The sequence below is a fragment of the Microcaecilia unicolor genome, chromosome 7 (assembly GCF_901765095.1).
Source record: "Microcaecilia unicolor chromosome 7, aMicUni1.1, whole genome shotgun sequence".
Lineage (NCBI taxonomy): Eukaryota > Metazoa > Chordata > Amphibia > Gymnophiona > Siphonopidae > Microcaecilia > Microcaecilia unicolor.
Window position 1 is genome coordinate 274,689,158 of NC_044037.1, and position 17,560 is coordinate 274,706,717.

At 38.3% G+C, this 17,560-nt stretch overlaps 1 protein-coding gene across 3 annotated transcripts in view; it reads right to left on the minus strand.

Moving 5' to 3' along the window:
- The window catches only part of CCDC93 (coiled-coil domain containing 93), a 225,763-nt gene that overhangs the window by 136,754 nt on the left and 71,449 nt on the right, over positions 1-17,560 (minus strand). For all 3 annotated transcript variants that reach the window (XM_030209955.1, XM_030209954.1, XM_030209953.1), the window contains one exon: positions 16,346-16,432. In XM_030209955.1, the coding sequence (XP_030065815.1) occupies positions 16,346-16,432 (87 nt within the window). The remainder of the gene's footprint in view (positions 1-16,345; positions 16,433-17,560) is intronic.

Below are 17,560 nucleotides of genomic sequence, written 5' to 3' on the forward strand. Positions count from 1 at the left end.
GAGTAAAAAGAAATTTTGATTTACTTCTACTCGTTCTACACCACTCAGGATTTTGTAGACTTCATCCATCTATTTTCCAAGCTGAAGAGCCCTAACCTCTTTAGCCTTTCCTCATACAAAAGGAGTTCCATCCCCTTTATCATTTTAGTCGCTCTTTGAAACTTTTCTAATTCTGCTATATCTTTTTTAAGATACGGTGACCAGAACTGAATGCAATACTCAAGGTGTGGACGCACCATGGAGCGATACAAAGGAATTATAGTATTTTCGGTCTTATTCACCATTCTTTTCCTAATAATTCCTAGCAGCATCCTTTTCGCTTTTTTGGCCACCGCAGCACATTGAGCAGAAAATTTCAGTATATTATTTAAGACATCCAGATCATTTTTTTGAGCGCTGACCCCCAAGATGGACCCTAGCATCAGGTAACTGTGATTCGGATTATTCTTTTCAATGTGCATCACCTTGCATTTGTCCACATTAAATTTCATCTGCCATTTGGATGCCCAATCTTCCAATTTCCTAAGGTCTTCCTGCAATATTTCACAGTGCGCACATGTTTTAACAAACTTGAATAGCTTTGTATCGTCTGCAAATTTGATCACCTCACTCGTCGTTCCAACTTCCATATCATTTATAAATATGCTAAATAGTACCGGTCCCAGTACAGATCCCTGCTGAACTCCACTGTTCACTCTCCTCCATTGAGAGAAATGACCATTTAACCCTACCTTCTGTTTTCTGCCCAATAATCAATTCATAATACACAGCAGAGCCTTGCCTCCTATCCCAAGACTCTATTATTCTCAGGAGTCTCTCATGAGGAACTTTATCAAAAGCTTTCTGAAAATCTAGCTATACTACATCAACCAGCTCACCTTTATCCACATATCTATTCATGCCTTCAAAGAAATGAAGCAAGTTGGTGAGGCAAGACTTCCCTCGGCCTAACCATGCTAACTCTGTAACCATTAAATCACGTTTGTCTACGTGTTCTATAATTTTATTCTTTATAATAGTTTCCATTATTTTGCCTGGCACCGACGTCAGGCTTACCGGTCTAATTAAAGCATTGAGACTGACAGTTTACATATATGAGGACAATATCCAAATCCCTGGTTCCCTGTCAAGCAGGCTGGCCTAAGAATACGGAATATTTTCAATATGTCTGTGCATACTGCAGGATTAGTCGTGGTTATTTGACTTAAAAGCAGGAAAAGATGAAAACCCTGTGGGTGGTCAGTAATTCTTCATTTTCAGTAGATTGAAGTTCAGTTTAAATTGTTTTCAGAGATGAAGAGCCTAGGACCCTGAATTGACACCAGACCCAGGAAATGGTGAAAAGCATTAGGTAAGCTTAGAAAGCAGAAGACATTTTCATCTTATATTAACCTATAGAGATTTTTAAACAGTAGTGCAATCTATAGTTCTTTTATAAGTAGACTACTGTAATGTCTTCATTTTTGAGCAAAACTAAGTAAATAGATTAATAAATTGCAAATTGTTCATAATACTGCAACAAGGCTTACTCATAATACTAGTGGAAGGGGTAACCCCCATTTTAAATGTTTCTTCAATGGTTACCCATTACAATGAAAGAACAGCCCAAGGTCACAATTAACATGGGAGTAATTTTATAAAAAGCTTTTTCCATGTGTAAAACCTATTTTACAATAGAAAAGGACATGTATAGACCTGTACGACTAGATACACATAGAAAGAATGGGACCTGTACATAGGCATTCCAAGGGGCACAGTTATGATGTATGCACATATTTTATAAAATACACATGTATACGTTTACATCTTTTTCAGAACAGAAGTAAATTTATATATGTTGGGGGTCGGTCTTGAGAACCTATTTAATAAAGGCATATAGATGACTAGGGGCCTCATTTTTGAAAGAGAAAAATGACCAAAAAGTGTCATAATGCATAAATCTGTCCCCTTTCACCTTCATCCTATGCGCCCTCATTCTACAGCTTCCTTTCAATTGAAAGAGACCTGCCTCTTGTGTATTTATGCCACAGAGGTATTGAAACGCTTCTGCCTTAATCTGCTCTCTCCCAAAGTACAGGTATACATATTGAGTTCTTTAAGTCTATCTCCAGAGGCTTCATGTAGCCCAGACAGCAAAGGTGATCCAGGGAATGAGGAACAGACGAGAATTCACCAAAACAGATTTTTATTGAGGAAGACCCCAACTTGTTGTGTATGTTCATCAGTACTGATGAACAGACCCAATAAGAAGGTGATGGCATGACACACTGCTGAAGATGTGTCTTTTACTGAACTTTTCAGCACTTGATTCCTGATGAAGGTAAAGCTGAAACTTGGCCAAATTGGATCCCTACTCAATAAAAATCTGTTTTGGTGAACTCTCATCTGTTCCTCATTCCCTGGATCACTTTTGCTGTCTGTGCTGCCTGTATGCTTCTGCAGAGGTTCTCCTCTAGTTTTTCCTACTCCCCCTCCATACACTTCATGACAAACATGCCTTCTGGACTGACTCTATCCTATCTTTTTGAAGGTGCAGTCTCCAGAACTGTACACAGTACTCTAAGGGGTCTTTGTACTAAGCTCTAGAAGAAAGTGGCCTTAGCATACACTTATGCAGGATTTTTCTGTATGAAAAGACCATTTTTACCACAGCAGTAAAATGGCCAATTTTCTATTTTTTCTGTTAATGGCCATGCGCCAATGTCACCATCAGAGCACAGCCATTAAAAATAAATTACCATGCAAACCCTTACTGCCATCCATTTTGTAGGCAGTTTAAGGTTTCACACAGAAATCCTGCTCTAATCAGTTAGCACATCATGGTAATGTAGGTGCATTAACTGATTACGCAAGCACGTCCACTCTCCACACCCCAGACACACCCCATCAATAAAATAATTAAAAGTATTTTTAGCATGTGCCAATTTGGAACTGACCAGAGGACACCCAAACAAGTCCCATGGTAAGCCATTTTAAGATGCGGTAGGCATGCACTAGCACTTAACCCAACTTAGTAAAAGGACCCCTAAATGAGATCCCACCAGAGACTTCCTTTCTTTTTCCTACTGGCTATTCCTTTTCCCATGTACCCAAGCATCCTGCTGGCTTTTGCCAATGACTTTTCTACCTGCTTGGCCACATTGAGGTCACCACATACAATCACACCCAAGTCCTGCTCCTTTTTCGTGCATGAAAGTTCCTCACCCCCTAAGCTGTACCGCTCCCTCAGGTTTTAATAGCCCAATTGCAAGGCACTATTTTTTTCTTAGCATAAAATCTTCAAGCTTCTGTAGGTCCCTCCTCATGTTATCTACCTTATTTATTTATTTCTTTGTACCCCACGCTTTCCCACACATAGCAGGCTCAATGCGGCTTACATAGTAAAAGTAGATAGAATTACAAAGTCTTGAAAGAATGTTACAAATTATGGTGAACACAGTAATAGAGGGGTAAAAGGATATGTGAATTGAACATGGAGAGGTAAACAAGGATAGGATGTGTAACAGGAGAAGAATATGGGGAGGGTAAGGCGTAGGGAGGATGGAGAATTACAAAGTCTTGAAAGAATATTACAAATTATGGTGAACATAGTAATACAGGGGTAAAAGGATATGTGAATTGAACATGGAGAGGTAAATAAGGATAGGATGTGAAACAGGAGAAGAATTTGGGGAGGGTAAGGCGTAGAGAGGATGGAGAGGAAAAAATTGGGGATGAGCATAAGGAGACTGGAGACATGGTCTAAGGTATAACAATCGTAGGACAGGAATCATGTGGATGGGCTTTAATTAAGTTGGGTCATTAGGGTAGGCTTTCTTGAAGAGATGGGTCTTCAACGCTTTCCTGAAGGGTAGATGGCCATTGATTGTTTGGATGTATCTTGGTAGAGCGTTCCAAAGCTGGCTGCCCAAAAAGGAAAAATTGGATGCATAGGAGGATCTGTACTTAATACATAGTTGTTTCTTCTATTGCAAATTTTGGTATCATCCGCAAAGAGGAAAACCTTACCACCAGCCTTTCCTCAATATCACTTACAAAATTAATTGTAGGTTGTGGGCTCAATCCAAATAGTGACAGCATCATCATTTTAATGGAAGTGTGGATTCAGAAGGATTTATGATTCATTACTTTTTGACTCTTATGTTTGTTTTATCTGCTTTTATTGTAATTATATATTGTGATCCAGTGAATGTAAGTTAAGGGTCCTTTGTACGTAATTTCATGCCTTCTTTGAATTGTTAGTGTTTTTGCCTCCACTGGAATGCTATTCCGTACACTCACCACCCTTTTCAAGAATATTTTCTAATTTTACTTACGGGTCTACACCTTTTAAGCTCTTGCTTTATAAATTTCTTTCTACTAACATACTTGCATTTTGAGCATTACTTATAAAATTTGACGGCTTATCACATCCTGTTTTTCTGTTCTCTTGAGTATACATATTTTGTGCATTTAGGGGTGTAGTTATCAACATGGGCTACTGTTAAGATGTGCTATTTTACCACAGGTCCCATTTTATGAAATGAAACCTAGCTACTTATAACGGTAAAATAACATCACAATGGTAGCCTGTGTTGATAATGTCCCTCTTTAGTCTCATTTTGTAGGGCTTCTGGTTCATATTTTGACCATCTCAATACAAATAAAGCAGTGGAAGAGATTCGAAACGGGACCGTAGGAACCATTGCATTTTTCATGATTTAATCGGATTAAGCGCCTTTTCAAATGAACACTTGGCAAGATAAGTGACTCTACTTTTTTATATATTACATTTTTTTGATAAAGCAAATAAAATTTTTTTTGATAAAGCAAATAAAAATTTAAAACAAGCAGGAAAATTGAGGGTTTTTAAAGTCAGTGATGACTTTTTCTACGGACTATAAAATGAACACGTAGGTGTGTAGAATATAGCCGTAGTTGTTGAGACTTTTTCCCTCATTGACAAAAAACTCTGCTTTATTTGTATTGAGACTATCTAGTATTTATAGCAGAGTATCTGTGGTAATTGTGTCATATTTTGACCATTACATTTGCCCATTTTTGGATTGCATCTATTCCATCTATAGTCTTATACAGATATAAAATAAAGACTTGGATACAAAACCCACAATGTCTAAAGGCATAATCATCTCCATCTTCCTATTGGCTATGCTTCTCCCTAGGCACCCTAGTACTCCTATGGCTCTGGTCACCACCTTCTTGGATTATTTTGCAATTCTGAGATCAGAGTTAAATCAAACTGAAGATTTGAGGTGCGTCAGTATCTCAGTCCAGTAACATACTGCTCCCTTGGATCTCAAACGAATGACACTGCATTTTGCACTGAAATTTAGATGCCAAGCATTTATTAATTCTGCATGTTGTCTACTCCATCAAAGATATGTAATCTACAAAAAGAGAGACCTTTCCTACCAACTCTTCTGCAATAACATTCATAAAGATATTGACCAAAAAATGCCTCCAGGACCAATACCTGTGAAACTCTTCCAACAGTCCTTCTTATCTTGGAATGGATTCCACTTCTCAGTCAATTTTTAGCCCATTTCAATCACCTTATAATTCAATCTCAGACTGTTCAGTTTATTTATGGCCCTTCAGTTTGGGACAATATTAAACATTTGTTGATATTCAAGTACATTATATCCATACGCTAATTCCCTGATCACCTAAATCAAAGAAAGATCACGTCTTACATTTCAATTTTATTTACTACACCACAAATAAAAAACATAGTACCTAAGTGGTTTGCAATGGCAAGATAAGGTTGATAAGGAAGAAGGGTTAAGACACAAACAAAGGTCTACTTGACATCAGATAATTAAATACTGGGGAGACAGCTTTTACTCTAGGAAACACTAGGCAGAACTCTGTTGATCTGAATCCTACAAACTGAACATCTAGAGGGCAGGAATTCTCAACCTAGTCCTCAAGGAATCTCGGTCAATCTGGTTGTCATGATATTCATAATGAATATGCATGATGTATATTTACATACAAGGTGCATAGAGGTATGTGTCATTCATATTTCTTACAGATATTCTGAAACCAGACCGACCCATCTGTGAACTACTGTCCTAGCCTTCTTGTTCCACTTTCAGTAGACTATCCGGATTCATAAATGAAGACCAACATATATATATATATATATATATATATATATATAGGGACAATATATATATATATATATATATATATATAAAGGGACAATAAGAGATGAAAAGGGCTAGGTAGCTGGAATTAGAGAACTCTGAAAAATTACATACTATTGGATACTGCAAAATTAGAAGAACTCCTGCAATTTAAATGACTGCCAAAAGTTTTAACTCAACTCATTAAGATGTTCTAGTAAAATGATATGGATCCATGAGCAGATCCATGCTCCAAAAAAAACCTCTGTTCACCTGTTCATTCACCATTACTAGGCAAACCCATTAAAAACTGAATATGCACCGAGGGTACAATCCTTAAACCAATTTAATTACCTTAGTTTTTTTTAAATGATATTCATTTTAATTTTTCTCTCTGCTTCCTCAGCTATATTAAAAATGTGCTCCTAACCACAGTTAAGATTGCTGAAATACACCAAGTACGGAAATACCTACTGAAACTCGTCTTGAGCTACAACTGAAAAAAAGGAATGAGCTAAATACTGATAAACACTAAAATTTTAAAAGTCAACTAGGGGGACACTTTAGTTCATTCAATTTTAGGGACCATATCACACTGATAATGAAGGTGCTTCACTGGTCTTCATTATCTGAACAATTACTTGAAATGTTATGTCCCAATGAGAGTATTAAAATTCGTATATGAAGGCTGTCTTTCTATGCCTCAATTTAATGGTATCAGAAACTAGTCACATTCATGATTACGTCGTCACTAGCACAGGCCAACAGATGTGGAAATTGCTTTCTAGAAGATCTTTATAAAAACAGAATTCTTTATATTTTAGACATCTTGAACAACTCTTATTCAAGGTGGCTTTATTTAATTTTTATTGGTTCTGGCCAGCATATTAACTTGCTTTTAGAAACCTGGATAAAATGTATTCATGGCTGATGTTGTTCATTTGTTTTTAAAGTTGTACCTAGTTATTATGCCAAGGCAGTTTATCTAACTGATTTTGAAAAGAACTTTTAAGAAAAGAGTAAAATTCTGTAGAAAGGCCTTACCTTAGGCAACAAAAAGCTGAAAAATTTGCAAAATTACTTATTTTATTGCTTGAAAAATCCTTAGTTCATTGTGAATGAGGTCAAGTCTTTCATAAGGCAAAATTAGGGCAGTTTCTGCTGATGAGGACTCTGATCTCTGATGACTCATGTTAGGTTGAGGGTTGACTACTTCCCTGTGATGAGAAAGGCTGAGAGCAAGTTTCTGGGCTTGCCCTACCAACCTACCCTTCATGCACCCACTCCAATTCTTGTTTTCTTATACAGATGTTAAAGGACTGACTTTTTTATTTTTATTTTTTTACCCATTTAGATAAATGATCTAGTTAACCACCTTCCAAGTCTAAACCCTGGTTCTCCTCATAATGATTAATGCTTTGCCTAAATCAGAATGCTCTTCACCCATTCTCTCTGCCTACGTCACCAATTCAGTTGGAATTTCTGCATATAAGAACTTTAAGGGCCCTGTTTACTAAGCCACACTATAGGCGCACTAACGATAGAGACATGCATAGGAATATATGGGTGTCTCTAGCATTAGCGGCGATAAAAACGCTAGCGCACCTTAGCAAACAGGGCCCTTAATTTGTAAACGTCCTTATTACTGCTCTAACTTTAGCTTTCAGCAAATAAAAGTAGAAATGATAAAATTGTTGGCCCTATCCAGAATCCTATCCATCTTTTCCTTAGAACAACAATGCATAAGCTCCAATTTGATTTCATGCAGCTTTACCCTAAGTGGTTCTTCTTCAATTACAATTATCTTTTAATCCCTTCTTTAAATCTTAATCTATAAACCCTAGGGGCCGTCTCTTATGTACCATGCTGCATATACCTTGTAGGGCTAATAAACATTTAATAACAATAGTAGCTTTAGCTATTTGTTTCATTCTGGTTTTAATTATTTACAATGTTGATGCTGTTTTTTTATTTTGTTGTAATAGATTAGCAGTTGATTGCTTCATTATTTGGTAATTTAATGCTGTTTGAATTTTATAATAGTTATCTGTATGTTTATGCTTGTTGATGGTATTAATGTTCCTCAATATGGGCATTTTCATATGGAAAGATTGTTACATAACAATGAATAAAAAAAACCTTTAGCACATCAGTGACATTTATAAATTTTAAATGAGCAAGAGGAGAAGCCTAAACCTGGGGCAGCAGGAGAGAGCAATAGATAAAAATGTCCATCTTTTTCTATTATTTTTATTAACTTCCAACACTTATTAGGAAAACTACAACCCTCAACATTTTTTTTCATATATATTTCAGCTTAAATAGAGACAAAAGACATGCAGAGGATCTTAAAGCTTTCCAACTCAGCGTGGCAAAAAGATATACCTCTAGAAGTCTGCAATAAAACTGGAAATCTCTGGATGCTGGTATGTGAACCTATGATACAACTTGATATATGCATTTGGAAAGGGTTTAGAGCTGAGTGAGGTTCTGAAGAAATAAACTGGATTAAGGCACACAGCTTCCATTTGGTCAGAGGAAGGACCATATGTGTGTGCTGCCCAGTTGGTTTAATATATACCGACACATGAGAAAAATCCTAGGATGCGAGTTCAAGACTACTTTCTGCCATTAACTGTGTGACCCTGGGCATGATATTTTATTTTCCTACACTCAACTGAAATTCAAGTGCTCATCTCAATCTGACTTCCTGACTGTATTTCAAGTAAATGACTATAACAGGTCTAATATTATTATTACACCAGGATTTATATTCCACCTGTACCTTTTCAGTTCAAGGTCGGATTACAACAAGTGATATTAGATCAGAAGAGAATAGTGGATGCTTGGAATGCCCTCCCGCGGGAGGTGGTGGAAATGAAAACGGTAACGGAATTCAAACATGCGTGGGTTAAGCATAAAGGAATCCTGTGCCGAAGGAATGGATCCTCAGGAGCTTAGTCAAGATCGGGAGGCGGGGCTGGTGGTTGGGAGGCGAGGATAGGGCTGGGCAGACTTATACGGTCTGTGCCAGAGCCGGTGGTTGGGAGGTGGGGCTGGTGGTTGGGAGGCGGGGATAGTGCTGGGCAGACTTACACGGTCTGTGCCAGAGCCGGTGGTTGGGAGGCGGGGCTGGTGGTTGGGAGGCGGGGATAGTGCTGGGCAGACTTATACGGTCTGTGCCTGTGCCAGAGCCGGTGGTTGGGAGGTGGGGCTGGTGGTTGGGAGGCGGGGATAGTGCTGGGCAGACTTATACGGTCTGTGCCAGAGCCGGTGGTTGGGAGGCAGGGCTGGTGGTGGGGAGGTGAGGATAGTGCTGGGCAGACTTATACGGTCTGTGCCTGTGCCAGAGCCGATGGTTGGGAGGTGGGGCTGGTGGTTGGGAGGCGGGGATAGTGCGGGGCAGACTTATACGGTCTGTGCCCTGAAGAGCACAGGTAGAAATCAAAGTAGGGTATACACAAAAAGCAGCAAATATGAGTTATCTTGTTGGGCAGACTGGATTGACCATGCAGGTCTTTTTCTGCCGTCATCTACTATGTTACTATGTAAATAATACTAACAAGCCTATTCATTTCAATTACAACCAGAGGATACAGAATCAATAACACAAAATAAAAAAAGATTTTAGTTTCTTCCTAAATAATAATTAATGTTGACAAGTTCTCAAAGATAATGGTATAGAATTCCATAATGTAGCCATCTGATATTGTAAAGAAGAAAAATGCTTAATTGATTTTATCCCACTAGCATTCCAAAAACCCAATAAGAAATGATTACGATTATTATATCTAGACCTTTTATTCTGCAAAAATGTTCAAGTTTATCACCAAACAAAATCTTAAAAACATTTAACATTCAGTTTAAAATGAATACGGGCTATAATTGGCAACCTGTGTAATTTTAAGTAGAAGATTTGAACCGAGTCATATCTTGATAAACCGTAGATCAATCTCCTAGCTGTATTCTGTAACAACTGTAAACGATTGATCAATGCAGTAGAACAAACTAGCACAATATTACAGTAATCAAATTGGGAAAATAACAAAGACTGAACTAGGATCCTAAATACATTTCTATGAAAGAATTTTTTAATGGATATTAATTTCCTAAGGTCATGTAAAGATTGTTTCACTATAGAGGGCACTTGGTGTTGTAGAAATAACAAACTGTCTAGTTCTACTCCTAAGATACACGCAAGGACTGCAATATTTTTTTGCTATCGGATATCTGTTTAGTCACAACGTGTATAAGAAAAAGCCAAATTACCACCATTAATACTGAAATAAGAAATGTTTGCAGCTCTGGAGAATAAAATACATATGATTGAGTTTTCTCTTTTTATTCTCAAAAGCACTAGGATTTAATGCTCTTAATAATACATCTCCAGTAAAGTTAAATCATGCAGCTCACTTACAGTCTCTAGTGCTTTACTGATAACACTGACAGAGACCAATGGTACAATATTTTTTTTTGTTACATTTGTACCCCGCGCTTTCCCACTCATGTCAGGCTCAATGCGGCTTACATATTGTATACAGGTACTTATTTGTACCTGGGGCAATGGAGGGTTAAGTGAGTTGCCCAGAGTCACAAGGAGCTGCTGTGCCTGAAGTGGGAATCGAACTCAGTCCATCAGTTCCCCAGGACCAAAGTCCACCACCTTAACCACTAGGCCACTCCTCCACTGTTGCTACTATTTGAGATTCTACATGGAATGTTGCTATTTCACTAGCAACATTCCATGTAGAAGTCCGACCTTGCAGATCACCAATGTGGCCGCGCAGGCTTCTGCTTCAGACTCACAGAAACAGAAGCCTGCGAGCCTTCTACATGGAATGTTGCTAGTGGAATAGCAACATTCCATGTAGAATCTCCAATAGTAGCAACATTCCATGTGGAATCTCCAATAGTAGCAACATTCCATGTGGAATCTCCAATAGTATCTATTTTTTTTTTGTTACATTTGTACCCCGCGCTTTCCCACTCATGGCAGGCTCAGTGCGGCTATTTTTGTTACATCTGTACCCTGCGCTTTCCCACTCATGGCAGGCTCAATGCGGCTTACATGGGGCAATGGAGGGTTAAGCCTGGAATAAACTTCCTGAGCCACTACGTCTTGCCCCATCCTTGGCCACCTTTAAATCTAGACTGAAAGCCCACCTCTTTAACATTGCTTTTGACTCGTAACCACTCGCCTCCACCTACCCTCCTCTCTTCCTTCCCGTTCACATTAATTGATTTGATTTGCTTACTTTATTTATTTTTTGTCTATTAGATTGTAAGCTCTTTGAGCAGGGACTGTCTTTCTTCTATGTTTGTGCAGCGCTGCGTATGCCTTGTAGCGCTATAGAAATGCTAAATAGTAGTAGTAGTAGTAAGTGACTTGCCCAGTCACAAGGAGCTGCCTGTGCCTGAAGTGGGAATTGAACTCAGTTCCTTAGGACCAAAGTCCACCATCCTAACCACTAGGCCACTCCTCCACTGTTGCTACTATTTGAGATTCTACATGGAATGTTGCTATTCCAACATTCCATGTAGAAGTCGGCCCTTGCAGATCACCAATGTGGCCGCGCAGGCTTCTGCTTCTGTGAGTCTGACGTCCTGCACATACGTGCAGAACGTCAGACTCACAGAAACAGAAGCCTGCGCAGCCTTCTACATGAAATGTTGCTAGTGGAATAGCAACATTCCATGTAGAATCTCCAATAGGAGCAACATTCCATATAGAATCTCCAATAGTATCTATTTTATTTTTGTTACATTTGTACCCTGCGCTTTCCCACTCATGGCAGGCTCAATGCGGCTTACATGGGGCAATGGAGGGTTAAGTGACTTGCCCAGAGTCACAAGGAGCTGCCTGTGCCTGAAGTGGGAATCAAACTCAGTTCCCCAGGACCAAAGTTCACCACCCTAACCACTAGGCCACTCCTCCACTATCTTCCCAATAACTTGCAATAAAGTCGTCAAAAGCTTCTTCAATGATATGGAGACTAGGTCAATCAACAATCTCTCTCCCCAGTCTATAACTAGGAAAATTGGTTTCAATAGTGGCAGCTTGTTTTGCAAGAGGAACACAAACATTAATCAAAACTAGGTTTCCTACCCCAGCTGTATCTCCAGTATGTTCCAATTTGATTTATATTTGCTGCCTAGAATTCAGCAAGAATCGCAGTGGAGACAATGTTCTAACCTGCCAAACACTGACTGACATTTGACGGGTCTTTGTTATTTAAAATTGCTATAATTTCAGAGTACTCTCATTTAGTGCAAACAAGTGGAAAATGCTTTTGTTTAAAAAACCAAAGTCAACTTAGCTGCTTTCATAATTATCATAGTGAAAGCTAACACTAAACATATCATTAAATTATTTCCCCCTTACTTTCCTTCCTAACTAGCTCATGCTTATTAGACAAATAGTGAACATTATACAGCAATGCTGATATACCTTAATGGATTCAAAAGAGTCAGAATGAAAAACAAACAAAACAAAACTCCTTCAGGTTACTTCTGTATAGCTGTTTCTAAGATTCCAGCTTGTAGATGCTTCAAGTATCAACTACAACGATTTCTTCATGTATCAACTACAACTTAGTCATACTTGAAGTGTCCTGTGAGATCTCAGGCCTGGATAAATTTTGATGTTGGCTCAAGAAGGTTACTTTCTCTATGATCCACTATGACTACTGGAAATCTGCACTTCCACAATCAGGGGGCTAACACATGAAGGGGGTAATTTTTTTCTTTTTATTTATTTATTATTTAAACAATATACAAGTTGTAACAACAATATACTTGTGAAAACACAGAGATCATATTGCAGGAAAATAAACATCTAGACCATCAGGTCTCAACAAATGATATTTTAACAATCATATCTCTTTCTCAGACCTCAATCTTAGAAGGGGGAAAAGGTGGTGAAAATCATATAGGAGAGATTAATAAGAAGAAACCTTATCTATTGGTTAGTGGCATTACTTCTGATGTTTTCTCGCAATTTCTTATATTTATTCTCAATTCAAGCTTTTCCTATCTACAAAACTCTGTAATTGTTCAGGATCATAAAAAATATACTTGTTATTCAAATATTTGACAATACATTTACAGGGGTAGGCGAGTAGAAATGAAGCTCCCATCTCTCTCACTCTCTCCCTCTGTAACAGAAATTTTCTACGTCTTTCCTGAGTTACTCTGGTAACATCAGGATAGATCCATATTCTTTGACCATAAAATGGTTTCTGAAGATTCCTAAAGTATAATCTCATTAGTGAACTTAAATCTTGCTCAAATATTAAAGAAATAATTAAAGTACCGTGAGTCGCCACTTCAGTTATGGATTCTTCCAATATAGCCGTTAGATTCTGAAGATCTATTTCATTACCCTTCTGTCCAGGTTCATTCTTCTTTACAGGCATTTTTAGATAGTAAATTTTACTGCAAGGAGGGATCGCTTGAGATGGTAAGTTCAGATTCTCAATTAGATATGTTTTAAATAAATCATTTGGAGATATCCCAGGTATTATGGGGAAGTTTATTGCCCTGAGAGTCAATCTTCGGTTGAAATTTTCTAGCTGTTCCATTTTTCTATGAAGCATCAATTTATCTTTTACCAATGAACCAGCTGTAGACTTTATACTCTTTATTTCCTCATAATTCTGAGATATTTTTTCCATTGTCTCTGAACGTACCTTATCCAAGGATTCCGTTAACTGAGTCATTTTTGTCCCAATTGAAGTGGTTTCTCGAAAGGACTTACGAGACAACTTGTTTTAGATCTTGAAGCGCTTTCCAAATTAAAGTCAGCGTTATTTCTGCAGGATCTGCTTCTTCCAAGCTTTCTTCCATTGCAAACTCAGGAGAGGCACTGCCGAGCTGAGTGTTACCGTCAACGACTTCCGTTGCTTCAAACACTCCTTGCTCTCTCCTTTGTGTTGCCGGGCATGGAGGTGGAATAATCCCCGGGGGTGAGAGAGAGATGTCCAAACCCTGGGGCGCCGGCACTCCTACAACGGCGTCCATAGCGGGTCTCATCTCACCGGCTTCGCGAGATTGATTCACCACGAAGCGCTCCAACGTTTGCTGCCGCGGGGACGAAGTCCTGACCGCAGGCAGTTGGCCCCTTTCTTTTAGTGTGGGGCATCGTAAGTAACCGCAGTTTTTTAGGAAATATTATTCAAGGCAGCAGGAGCGTTTCGTGTGTGCGTTAGATCGCCATCTTACCACCACAATTTTTTTCATGAAGGGGGTAATTTTATAACAGGTCACCAATGTCAAATCTAAAATGGACCCTATTTTAAAACTATTTTATAAAGGTAACATCTGTGTTTTATAAAACAGGCTCCCAGATTCAGTCATAATAGTGCACAACTGTTCACCTGCTCTGAAGGTGTAAATTTGGGTATGTACATGTGCATTATTTAAAATATGCACATACATTACTCTGTCCCAGAAACACCTACATGCAGGTTGCATAAACATAGGCACACATATTCCAAGCATGTACCTTTTAGACGCATATGTGGCTGAACAATTCTATAAATCCTTTTCTGTCTATAAAATAGGCTTTACAGGCAGAAAAAGATTTATAGAACTTACCTCCCCAACAGTACAACAAACAATCAGTGTCTGCATCCTCATGCAAATTTTGCAGATAATTTTAATCCAAGCAGTTTACAGCAATAATGAAAAAAAAAAATCTGGGTAGTTTCGCTTGCTCTAATCCTAAGTGAAAGACTACCACAAAAGGTCTGAATCTCCTTTCTCAGTAGAAAATTCTTCCACTGGAGATGCACATAGTTTTCATTATATAAAATAAACACTTTCTTGCTTAGCCCGCTTTTTCTCCATTCTTGGGAACATCACTGAGCAACGTGGGCAACATTAACTGCCCCACAGAACATCGATTACTGCATACTCTCAACTAGGGCCTTGGATAACTCTGCCCTATTTCCACAGGTAAAAACCATTTCATCCAGAAATATTCTTTGGTTATTTTCTTAGAAAAAAATGCTTCAGATAGTAACTAATTTAAGCAATAAGTTATCACCAGTAAGCAACAGCTATTAACTCTAACTACACTAGCTGAACAAAAAGCTTCATACTAATTTCTTCCTGTACAGTAACTGAGATGATTTTCAAAAGATTTACCCAGTAAAAATTAGCTTTAGTGGGTTGAACCTTACCTGTTTAAAATCCCCTCTTTACAAGACAATTTTTGTACAAACTGAAACTGGGGAGGAAGTGGGTGGGTCCCAATGTTCCTCCGACAGGCTTTTCAAATTTAAGACGACCATGTAATATTTACCTAACCTAAAGACAGGTGGTAAATATTACAATACAAATTAGGTATGGTCAGATTAAGAACATAAGATTTAGTCAGATGATCAGACACACTTTTACCTGATACAGCGAGTTGAATATTTGGCCAAAGATAACTAAAAAAAAAAAAATCAACCTTCAAATGTGCCAGAAATGGATTTTAATCAGTAAACTAATCAGGTATGAAACCAAGACAAGTCAAAGGTCTCATTTTGCCCGGTGACTTTTGTCACCAGAGGCACATTGTTAATGCCTGAATAAGCCTGTAAATAACAGAGAGATTGCTTTCAGGTGCATGTGTATGACTAAGGACTATGCTCGTTAACGGTGGGACATTTCGGTCTCACTTGATCTATTCTTATTTTGTAGATGATCAATCATCCATCTACTGCAACACTCAAGGTCCTTCTGCCTTTTTGTGGAGCAGAAGAAATGAAACATTGAAATATTACCCAGGGGCTTTCTGTTCCTCCATTACCTTTATCATAAAGCAAGACAAGGAATTTGCCACAGCTTCAGTTAAGTTATAGTGTCTCTCATAAGCAGGAAAGTGCCACAGCTCAAAGGTGTCAGCAAAAAGAAAACCAGTTAAGGAAAGGTCATCAGACAAGCATCAATGATCTAGAACTCAAGAGCCAGAAATGAAGCACTCATACTCTGTTCAAAAGAGATCATGTGGTTCACACATCTATAAAGACAAACAACCAATAAGTGTTGCATAACGTTAATTGGTTAGGTCATGCGGTAGTGAATAAAACTACAGTAAATTGCCTCAAAGAATGAGAAAAGCTGATTTAGTTTGAGCAATTATAGTTAATGAATTAGTACTATATAGAGGGAATAGTAATGCAGATCATACAATAGCAAATAAAATAGTTTTTACTCCGTTCAGTATGTACCTTCTCCATGTACTCTGAAACGATCTGCTTGATCTCATCAGACTGAAGTCCAACAATGTGGCCAATCGTGCTTGCAGTCAACCGACCCTATAGATTATACCAAGAAGCTCATGTTAAATGTCTAAAGAATCTGGCAACTCTGTTCAGAAGAAAATGCACATTTGTAGGTGTCCATATTTTCTTAATAAAATTTATTTAGTTATTATACATACTGCAGCTATGGAAACTGCACCCTGCAGTGTACAATGTATTATTACAGCATATTCTAAAAGCATATCACTACTATTAAACAATTACCTGAATAGAAATAGCACCTCTGTAGTACAAAAAGACTTCCAAATTTGGGGAAAGAGACTTCAATACTATATCATTTTCAGAAGTTCTACCCATCCTATATAATAATTCTCACCTCCAACATTCTGAGGCTGCCTGGAACCGTGGATCATGTTGGAGTAGATAATAGTGATGTCACACAACCCACACCAGATTGGCCAGTAGAAGGGAGAGGGGCGGAGCCACGATACAGGTAGCAGCGAATCAGCACAACACGGGGAATGCACAGCAGCAGGAACACAAGCCTCTCTCACACAGTCACTCTCTCAAACATACACACTCAGAGGAAAACCTTGCTAGCGCCCGTTTCCTTTCAAACAGAAACGGGCCTTTTTTACTAGTTTATAATAAGGAAGAAGAGAAGTTGCTTTGCACAACCAGCTTTAACACATGGCTTCAAACCTAGGGTAAACAAGGCAGCTTTAAGATAAATAGGCAGCTGGCACAATGGATGTAACAAAGAGAATATACAATGGACTACAACTTTCTCGAGGAGGAAGAAGGTTCTTAAATGAAAAATTCAATCAATATGTGGACAGGTGTTTAAACTAGAAGAAGGTGGTGGCATATGGAATAAAATAATTTCAGGAAGTCACACCCCCAGCACACATATTACAGTAGTGGAAAAAATGATCTTAAAACACACTCATCTGCAACAAGGGAAAGAGGAGATTGGAATAAAAACTATACAAAATACAAGTAAACCACTCAAAAATCGGTGGAAGGCTATGAGTCCAACTGCTCACAATTTAAGCAATAAAATTCATGATCTGGAAGCCCTAATAATTGAAATGAACTTGGATATTGTGGCCATTACAGAGACAGGGTTTAACGAGTATCAGGAATGGGATAGGTTATAACCTATTTAGAAGGGATATTGAT